The sequence below is a fragment of the Abrus precatorius genome, unplaced genomic scaffold (assembly GCF_003935025.1).
Source record: "Abrus precatorius isolate BTA unplaced genomic scaffold, Abrus_2018 Scaffold3, whole genome shotgun sequence".
NCBI classification, from domain to species: Eukaryota; Viridiplantae; Streptophyta; class Magnoliopsida; order Fabales; family Fabaceae; genus Abrus; species Abrus precatorius.
This window is the reverse complement of record NW_020874373.1, coordinates 1102165-1113332: the sequence shown is the minus strand read 5'-3', so window position 1 is coordinate 1113332 and position 11168 is coordinate 1102165. Positions and strand designations below refer to the sequence as shown.

General features: G+C 31.1%; 2 protein-coding genes across 2 annotated transcripts; both read left to right on the top strand.

Annotated features, from left to right (window-relative positions):
• The first annotated feature begins 343 nt into the window (after window positions 1-343).
• LOC113862895 (diaminopimelate epimerase, chloroplastic) lies at window positions 344-4026 on the top strand. Its single transcript, XM_027496179.1, has 9 exons — window positions 344-725; window positions 810-977; window positions 1069-1139; window positions 1441-1498; window positions 1680-1859; window positions 2219-2303; window positions 2762-2821; window positions 2931-3004; window positions 3693-4026. Exons 1-9 carry the CDS (start codon window positions 462-464, stop codon window positions 3807-3809), a joined length of 1077 nt encoding a protein of 358 aa, XP_027351980.1. The 5' UTR covers window positions 344-461; the 3' UTR covers window positions 3810-4026.
• Window positions 4027-6593: 2567 nt separating this feature from the next.
• LOC113863486 (zinc finger protein ZAT11-like) lies at window positions 6594-7263 on the top strand. The gene has a single exon (XM_027497085.1). The coding sequence runs from the start codon at window positions 6690-6692 to the stop codon at window positions 7167-7169; it is 480 nt and encodes a 159-aa protein (XP_027352886.1). The 5' UTR covers window positions 6594-6689; the 3' UTR covers window positions 7170-7263.
• The last annotated feature ends 3905 nt before the right edge of the window (window positions 7264-11168 follow it).

Here is an 11168-nt window from a genome sequence, read left to right as displayed (position 1 = left end):
ATTACTATAATTTTTTGACCAGTACACACAATATCATAATAATGAAAAAAAAAATTACAAGGACATTTTATATGTCTATATATCAAATTTGAGTCTTTATTTAAAAAAAAGTTGAGTCCTTATTTTTGAAATTTTAGTGGTTATTCACTAAAAAACATTGCTAATAATTATTTTTTTGTTAAATAATTTATTTTAAAAATTCAAAATTAATCTAAATAGGCCAACTCGCCTCTATATCTATAAATAAATGATTTTATTATCATTAAATCTTATTTATCCTGATAATATAATGCATTAATTAACACTAGTTATAAATATTAAAATAAAAAACAATTATTTTGTGCAAGACACGAGCTCAATGGCGACCGTGGATAACCAAACCCCCATATTACCCTCAGTGACTTGGCTTGGCGGCTTGAGACGAAGTGTGGAGTAGCTGCCGACCAATTGAAGTTGCAGCGATGGCCATAGCCGCCACCATTTCCGTTCATCTTACATCTCCCACTCGCCGCTCTCTGGCCTCCGTCAATCTCTTTGGTCCTTCAAGATCCACTTTCCCCACACCACAGCGCACTTTCAAGTACCCTAATTTCCGCCTCGTCGCTTCCTCCATGACCACAGATACCCCCGTCAAAACCTCCTCCTCCTCTTCCTTCCTCCACCACAGAGAGAGTGACTTTCTCCATTTCGCCAAGTACCATGGCCTCGGAAACGACTTCGTTTTGGTGAGTTTACCTTCCTAATCGATTTTCCCCATCGAGTAACCATTCGCTTTTGACGATTATCGTTGTTGTGAGTATTTTGCATAGATTGACAATAGAGACTCTTCAGAGCCCAGGATTAGTCCAGAGAAAGCTGTGCAACTCTGTGATCGTAACTTTGGCGTTGGAGCTGACGGAGTTATCTTTGTCTTACCTGGCATCAACGGCACCGACTATACTATGAGGATTTTTAACTCCGATGGTAGTGAACCTGAGGTAATTCTTATATTGAATTGTGATTAGTGCATTCTCATGAAATCATGATTGCATGAACTGGTTTTGATCTCATTGACGCATTTCTCCCTAGATGTGTGGCAATGGAGTGCGATGCTTTGCCAAATTCGTTTCTCAGCTTGAGAATTTACATGGAAGGCATAGGTATGGTCATTTTCGAGTTTTTCTGTCTGAAAATTTTTGTTTTGTTCTTTAGTTTTCCTTTTCTGTAGCGTGGTACTGTCTTGCTTCTTATTTCTTGAGGTTTGTTTTTGTGATATAGTGTGTTTTTGGGACAATTTTTAATATGTATAATGAATATTTTGAAGACAAAATTTACTAAATTGAAAATGAAGTTGGTAAATTGATTGTGATTTTTTTATCATACTCTTGTTGTCACCTCCTCAATGTTACTATATGATAATGGACTTCATAAAATTTCAACTTATGTTTTCATACTTTGCAGTTTTACCATACATACTGGTGCTGGTCTGATTGTTCCTGAAGTCTTGGAGGATGGAAATGTATGTTGTTACGTCTGCAAATATTTGCAATTTACTTATTGATGTGATATTGTTTAATGGCATCAGCTCATGCAGGTTTTAAGGTGCCTTAATTGGGTTAATAACTCAAAGAATGTTTTCTTTGTCTCTTTTCTAATATTCTTTTATTAGCTTATCTTGATGGACAATAATACTGTTTCAGGTCAGAGTTGATATGGGGGAACCAATTCTTAAAGCATCAGATGTGCCTACTAAATTACCTGCAAATAAGGATAATGCATTGGTCAAATCGGAGCTAAATGTTGATGGAGTTATTTGGAATGTGACCTGTGTTAGCATGGGAAATCCACACTGTGTAACTTTCAGCAAAGAAGGAAGCCAGGTCTTTAGTTTGTACTTTGTACATACAATAGATATTTCGTAACTACAATTTCCTTCTATGTATTTTGCAGTGCATATTGGATCTATTCCAAGGAATGAAACTGTGTAAGAACTAGGAGTAGGAAGACAAGAGATTAATGTGTGATTTGTAATATGACATTATATACACATGCATAGATGATCACACACATAATTTAATGTATAACCAATTAACCATTTGTATCAAAAGGAAAATAGCTCCTTTAAAATGTTTTTTATGTTACTAGAACCTTTTTTAATTACATCTTCAACAGTCTTACAAAAACTTCACATTTTTCTGCTTTTGACACGTCATATTTGCTTTAATCCGTGTTGCAACAGAATTTGTCTGTTGATGAATTAAAGCTAGCAGAAATTGGCCCAAAATTTGAACATCATGAGGTGTTTCCTGCACGAACTAACACAGGTCAGATTTGTCTATTTCTACAATTAGAATATGATTCTTAACTCCTCGCCCCCTCAATTCTTTATTTCTGCTGCTAGGTTTTTTTTATAAAAATTTTGTCTTCCATGGTCATACAGCAAGCCACATTAACATTTTGCCTGGATGGTGATAACTGACTTATTGACTTGTAATTATTCTTAGTTTAATGCTTGGGAACGTGATGCAGTTGGAATATTTTGTCAGACTGTATGGCTAGCTTAGGATAGGGGAGGGGTGTTTGATCCTTCTTTTTAGGTAGAACATATAATATTTATGCAATTATGGCTAGATTTGATGTTTTATTGCCAAATCTTCCTCCCTCGATGTTTTGATTCTTTGAGCCTGACCCAAATGGCCTAAATAGGTATAGTCATCATCATGCTAATCATGTTGCCACATCTCACTCTCATTAGTTATATGGTTTCTTATTGAATGTGCAGAGTTTGTGCAAGTTCTGTCTAATTCTCACCTGAAGATGCGTGTTTGGGAGCGTGGAGCAGGTTAGATCATCTAATATTCGCACTTGTCTGATTAGCATTGTTAGTGTGGTTAGGGTAAGTTCAAGGTATTTCAAAATTTTGTTTGAGAGCTCTTTTTTATGTTGTGCAGGAGCAACCCTAGCCTGTGGAACTGGAGCTTGTGCTACTGTCGTTGCAGCAGTTCTAGAGGGTCGTGCAGGAAGAGTAAGTTTGCTACTTTGCTTTTAACAATATGAGAACTGTTGATTTTCTTATTAAAAATTTTGTGGTAATCTATAGTTACATATATAATAAATTTGATTTGATAGTCACTGATTTTGTTAAAAGAATGTCTTTGTAATCATGAATCCTTTCATTGAAAAATTTTCTTCTTGGGGATTTTCTTTGGTATGTTTGGGAGTTAGGTTGGGTCTTTGAGGGAAGGGAAGGGAGCGGAATTTTTTCATTTCTAATAAATATTCTCTAATTTTAGTTTTATAAAATTAAAGAAATATAATGATATATTAACGTAAATTTAATTTCCTAATCTTTATTTATCTTTATAAATATTATATAGCTCCTTTAATTTATAAAAATGCCTTCCCTTCCATTTCCCTCCACCCCAAACTTGTGTAGACCAAACTTGGGGTATTGTACTTGTGCAAAAGGTGTCTTGACTCTTTCTCATCTGCTGTATTAGTGCATTTTTGTTTCTTGGTCTGCTAGATAATAGAAATGTTGTTGTAGCTATTTCTAGCTCATGCCTTGTTCAGTAGCATTCTGTCCTGATCTGCATTGTAGTTACATATCTGTAGATATATGATGAAGCATTTTTCTACAAGTTGCAATTTGCTAATTGAAAATACTTTAGCTTGAATTTGCCATTATTTTTAAATCTGCCAATTTGTTACAGAATTGCATGGTTGATCTACCTGGAGGTCCTCTTCAGATTGAGTGGAGGGAGAAAGATAATCATGTCTATATGACAGGATCAGCCGAATTAGTTTATTATGGATCTTTGCCTCTTTGATATGTTGTTTAAAATTATTGTTAAACTCAAGGCTTCGGGAATTAGGAATTACTGAAAATTATTTGTATGAGATGCGGACTTTCTAATTGTTCTCAGTGTTTTACCTTGTGTTCGATATATGGAGAAGTGAAATGTTCGCCACACTTTTCTTTAAAACTCTCTTTAATGCATGTCTTGTAATTGATTTATTTTTTACAAACAATGAAACACTTATTTTATTAATTGATCTTTTTTTTAAAAAAAAAAATTGATTCAAAAGTGTGTTTTAAAAAGTGAGGTGGTAGCATTCTTCCTTGGCTGAAAGAGTCACAATGGTTATTTGTTGTACTTTGTTAATCTTAATAAGCAATGAAGCAACGAAAATGGTCTGATATTGGAAAAGCTGATGAGTTTCAATGGCTTTTCGTGAAAATGGGTTTCAAAATTATAAAATATAGCTCAAATGTAAGGTACCTGGATTCAGGTGGAGAAAATATTCAATTTGTAATTAAGTCCTGCAGGTGGTTGATTTATCTTCAAATTCGGCACGATAAATTATTATGTCTAAAATCTTGCATTATTTTACTTGGACAGTGCCTTTAATTTTTACAAACAAAATATGATATCAATTGTCAATACTAAAATATTTTTAATTTGAATTTACCAAGAAACAAATGGTATTACGTAGTTCTTGAAGCTCTTTTAATTTATAATAAAAAATTTTAAATATTTTTTTTAAAATAGTAACATATAATTGCTTATTTTCTGACCACGAAATAATGGTATCAATTTAAGAGAGGATTTTCGGTAAAAAAAATATCTGTAATCAAGGATAAAGAAAAGGTTAAATTACTTTCTAAGTGTTGGAATTCCTTGAAAAGTTGTAATTATTTTTTTTAAAAGTTTGTAATTAGGTCTTTGAATTTTTTAGTCATGTTTGAATATGCGTTAATTACTTTTAAACTAAATTTCAAGATATAAACCCAATTTTAAAAAATAAAATAAGAAGTTTAGATACCTAATTAAAGACTTATACTTCAATTCATTGATGCTGGACCCTGAGAAAAAGGAAATTGATTCCATTGTTACACTGGTTGGAGCAGCCGAATTCTGTATAAGAAAAGCATCGTGGAAGCGTATCAAATATCTATGTCCAAGCAGAAAAGTGCCTTCTTAAAAATCATGTGGTATACGCTACGTGGAATCTTTATCTTTACTTTGTGGAATTGTTGGATGTGAAATAAATCTTTCAAATAAATAGAAAATAAATTGTTTTTCTATAGATTGACTGTTGTTAATTCATGCACCTGTATTTCATGAATTGTTCAGCAACCTCATAGTAAGATATCATATGAATCACAACATTTCTTTTTGCAGGGCTCTATGGTTAATTATTCTCTTATCTTGTGAAATGAATGAACCAAAAGTTAAATCTTTTTTCAGTTCTATATGAACAGGTTGATGAGAATATAAGTTGAAATGAGGACAAAGATCACAAAAAAGAAAATTCCTCAGTGAACAGGTCAAAATGGAACTAAGCAGAAAGCAAAATTCCAAGCCTAGTGGCATCTCAAAATTGAATTCCTTTTGCAGATGTGAATTGATTCTAGTTTAGTTAGAGAATGAAACCACACAACAGAATATATGCTAACACTAGTTGGATGAAATTACCTACCTAGTTATATTTTTCTATTAGTACTATACAGACAAGGGAGGCTCATCAACTGTTGAACAACTCCCTATAACGTGTAACTAGATCAGATGCTAGAACAAGTGTAGAATTTTCTATTAGCTAAATATTCTACATTCCTCTTTTAAATATTCTGTTAGCTGACATAAAAAAAAATAAAATTCTATTGCTTAAGGTGTGACAGTCCCTGAAAACTGATTATTAATTTCTTTATAAACTCTCTAAGAGTATTCATCTGTTTTCCAATCTGCTGCTCATATTTGACAGCATGCCGGATTCAGCCGCTGGCTAAAGTACCTACGTGTGAAAGCAAAGCACGGGTTTTCAGATGGTTTCACCAACCAAAGCAATTGAGAACACACAGAATAAACATGCCTTTTGCGACCATTCAATAAAATTAGTCTGTAGCATAAATTTGAAGACTCTGCCATATTCAAGAGAAGGATTTGTCTAAGTTAGTCAGTGTATTAAATAATCCCGACTTAAGTAGACTAACGAAATTAAGACATTATATTGAAAAATGTATAATTTTTTATTTAATTTTGTATGAACAATGTTTTATTTAATCCACCTAAAACAAGAGAGTTATTTACTATATACAGTAACTTAGATAAAGTCCAAAGTGAAACCAAATATTACTGTTACGCCAATAAAATGGTTTAACTATTCATCCGAAGTTGCTTGCCCTTTTCGTTCACAAGTTATGTTTCAGTAGAAACATCACAGAATGTTCTTAGTTGAAAATCGAAGTTTCCAGGAACATGTGGACCACAGCTATTTATTATTTTAACTCGGTGGCTCAACACGGACAAAAAGCGATACGTAAGCGTAAGGCTTAAGCGTCACGTGAACTAAATATTTTGGCTTTTGAAATACCAAAAGAAGACAAGTATAATTGCAACACTCGACCAGAAACTTGGCATGATCAAGGGCATTCACGTCATCACGACGAGTCAAAAAGCGTAGTCCAACTTGTATTTTATTGTAGTTTATAAAATAGACTTTCCTTCTGATTTTGAACAAAGACCAGTGTCTTCTCCACGTTAACGTTATCTTGACACGTCTCCAACAATCTATAAATAGCAAATCCCCATGTTCAAGAGTTTCTCACTACCATTCAATTTGACAAAACACAACATACCCCTTGGACGCAGCCTAGTTCATTACACTAACATCCCACACAAAATTTTCTTTTTCTCTTTGGTTTAGCAATGAAGAGACAGAGAGATAATTGTCTGATGCTACTTTGTTCTCCACAAGAAAGCAACAAAGCACAAGAGAAAAGTTTTGGGTCGGTGGAATTTGAATGCAAGACCTGCAACCGCAAGTTCTCGTCTTTTCAAGCACTGGGTGGCCACAGGGCTAGCCACAAGAGGCCGAAACTAGAGGGTGGTGAAGAACTCAAAGAAGAGGCAAAATCTCTGAGCTTGTGGAACAAACCCAAAATGCACGAGTGCTCTATTTGTGGCCTCGGATTCTCTCTGGGTCAGGCATTGGGTGGCCACATGAGAAAACACAGAGGTGCCATCAATGAAGGGTTTTCTTCTATCAACCAAGTTATTGCAAAAATCCCAGTTTTGAAAAGATCGAATAGCACCAGGGTTATGTGCTTGGACTTGAACTTGACACCTCTTGAGAATGACTTGATGTTTGGGATGAAGTCACCCCCGGTTCCTCTTTCTTTGTTCTGATCAACTTGACATTTTTATCTGTTTCAAGACCATGTATTCTTTCAATTTTTTTGTATAAAAATCCATTGGTTTTTCCCTTATGAATGAATGATACCTTGTTACCATATCATTGTTTCTGATATTTATTTCCTTTTATACCGATTATCCTCGACTTCTAGTGTTCCAATACTATATTAACAAACGATCAATTGTCTCGAAAATTAATGGTTATATATGTAATATCACTATCCTTAACGAGCCTCTTATGCAAAAGCTTTTGAATTCAACAATGCACTAAAATACGAAACAACAAAGTCTCAATACATGAAGAAGATTACATGGATTACACAGCTTTATTAACTTCAGTGAAAAATTAAAATTTTAAAATATTATTAATCAAAAAAATTATTTTAATAACATTTTCTAAAAAAAATTTGGGCCTCTCGCTGCCTTTTTTTTTTTTTTTACTTTACTAAAAAAATTACTTCAATATTCTCTTGCGATTACTCATTAAGTTTAATATTTTTTGTTTTGTGATTTCTATTTTTTTTATTCTCTTAAGACTCAACATTTATTATTGTATAAGATAGTTAATTATATTATAACACAGTAAAACTTCTATCGTAACTTAACTGACAATAAAAGAAATTATATGATATATGTATTAGAACTTGATTTGTTGGCCCATGTTATGAACAGGGTCTGGTTTTACTAAGTTATGAAATAAATTATGTGATGGATTTTGGGCAAGATATTTAGTTATTTAAAAGAAATATACTTTAAAATGAATGTATGGTTACCAATTTTTCGATGACATCTTCATTTGTATGCTTACCAATTGTTTTTTTATCTTAAATTAAAAAAACAATTAAAATTATTTTTATTTTTTAATAAAATAATTATTTATATGATAAATTTCAATTCTTCTTATTCTTCACGATTTAATTAAGTTATACCCATACGAACATTCAAAATAAATATACATAACTTTATATTTATTAAAATAGTTCCAAAGGTATAATCAACTAAAACACTCACTGGTAACTAATTTCTTATAGCTAAAATAAAACAATTGGTCCCTTAAATATAATCGTGACTAATTTTTTAATTGATTTTTTTAAGTAGCTAAATGTATGATGGTTTATTATTAACGATTGATACTTATGAAAAACTGATTCTGTGATTGACTTTGTGAAATATTTTTCTCAACAGATTGTGAAGACAAAAATTTAGCAATCGACTATTTGTACATAAATTAATTAACACACAAATATTTTTACTTAATTAGTAGTCTTTAGTTTAAACAAAATTACCACCTATAAAAGATATTTGTGAGTTAGATAAAAATAAAATAAAATAAGTTTGACAATACTTTTTTTAGATAAAATAAATCTTCACTAAATTCTATATTGAGTGAGACATAACTAATTATAATAATATTAACAAAATGTTAATATATATCAAATTTAAATAAAATAATTTTAACTAATTATGTTTAAATTAAATCACTTTTACCTTAGTTTTCTCACTGAATATACGATATTCAAGACTTAGTGCACTTATAGATTATTTTTTATTTTATCTTAATAATTTTTTAAATATAAATTATTTTTAACTTATTCTAATAAGTTTTATAGTTGAATTTATGATATAGGTTACAATTTAAAATAATAATAAATAAATACTTAAATAAATGGTGTATTCAAGCACACTTTAGTATAACAGTCAAGAAGTCAAGGAGTTGTTAAAAGGAAAAAAAATCTTTGTAAAAAAAAGGAAGAAGAGAACAAATTTTTTATTTTAAATAAATATTTTTAAAATAGAGTATATAAATTAATATATTAATATAAACTTAATATGTTAATCATGTTTTTATTATTATAAATAATATATAATTTATATATTATTTATAATATATAAGTAGTTCAACTCTTTCGTTGCTAACATGTCCTGTCTTTTTATCTTTCGACGACGGTGTGAAGTTTCGCTGTCATGAGATTCCCTTTTATCTTCGAATGAAAGAAAAGTGATCATGAAGATGAATTCTCTAGTGTGTTACTTGTTTTCAAACTTTCATGTAAAAATCAAATTTGTTTTCTTAACTAGATTGCGTAAAACTGATTTCTTTAACTGGGTACATTACTAAAAATTGAATGCGATTTCATTCATCATTAACGTGTATAAATTAAAAAATAATTATATTATATTTATAGAAGATGTCTGGTTTATACAGCTAAACTAAGTATTAAAATAGAAGTCAGAAAAAAGTGGTAGTGACATTTGAGGTTTGAAGTGTAGAGTTTTTAACAATGGCAGAGGCATATCTGAAACTGTTGTACGGTACAAATGTGGCACACAAAAGAAAAGTAGTGTTTAATCGAATCCGTGGATCCACACTCGCTGCAGCACATACATGTTGAACATAGACCAAACTTGTATACGTATACACATATTTTATAATAATCAAAGTTAAAAATCCCTATAAACAAAGGTAGTTTCTTCGGAAGCTGCTTTCCCTCTTTTTTGGTTGGTCTACCTTCCCCTGTTCTTTAAATCAAAGTAGCTTTCCAAAATTAAAATGTTTTTGTCTACCAAAAGAATTTTCTAAAACCGTGTGGATCAGAATTTCAAGGATGGCCACTCCAAGTTGCGGTAACATTTAGCAATCATGGTCAAGATTCCCGTCAGCAATCGCACATCAGGTGGAGCAGGGGCACTATCGTCTTCACAATAAGTCAAAGCTAGTTCAATAAATAAAATACAGTCAAATCATTGACTCAACGGCTCTTGTATGAATAAAAAAACATTGAGTGTTACATATCGTCTTTCAGTAGCTCACTCATGTTATATTATGTGTATAAATAATTTCAAATTACATAACATTTGTTTATTTTATGAATCAATCCATCACCTTCCAAGCTAATAATAATCTAGTATTTACCAATACCATTTTCTTAAAGGTGTCCAGTCTTAAATTAAATAATAATAATAGTTTGTATTAAAAATATAATTACCGATATGAAAAAAAAAGAATTACATCACCCACACTTGTCATTTTTATAGTAATTTAGTTCACGCTCTCGTACTTAAGCACTAGGATATTACTTGTTTAATATCGATATTTGAAAAGACATAAACTATATATGTAACAAATAAGACTCGGAAGCTCGAAAAATTCAATTTTGTTGCATCATGCAATGCCCTTGCTAAGGTGGCGTTGATGAAAACAGTAAAATGAGTAAATGTAAACGAATATCAATACTCTTAGTTCACCAAATTGACCTAATAAGTTTAGGAAGTTTGATTTCAACCCACATCATATTAAATTAATAGACTCAAAAATTATATTTTATATATTTTTTCTTCAATTTTAAGACTTTATCTTTTAATATATTTTTATATATAATAAAATATTTTTTATTCTTAATATTAAAATGTTTTTTTTCCTTAGAACACATAATTAATTGCGTATCATATTAATGATATTTTATTTGTTTATTTTTAAAAAAATTGCTTAAGTTTAAAAATATCCATATAATACTCATGAAATTTACTAGTAACTTGATATCCTCGTGATGACACATTTGGAATGATCAAAATTATCAAATGTTTCTATAGGTTTTGGTTTGAACTTTGAATATTTGAGGCTTTCCTGCCGGCTACCAGTGCGTTGTTCCACTCTCGTATTCTCCCCCACTTAGCTACTTTGGCTTTTGTGGACTGTGCATCAACTTTCACTGTCTTCACATTCTCTTAAACGTATCTATAAGTTGAAATGTCAGTGTGAAAAAGCATTCATTAATTATTGTTTATTCAAATTCAAATGCGAATATTTGTTGCATTAGCAAATTAGCATATGTCAACGCACGCAGTCCATATTGAAGCTTATTAAAATTAAATCAAATAGTTTTCAGATTTTTAATATTAAAAGATATGACAAATCAATAAACAAGTGATTTGCGCACCCAAAACACAAAGGAGCGAGTCACTAAATTATATATAATTTCAGGAAATCCATGT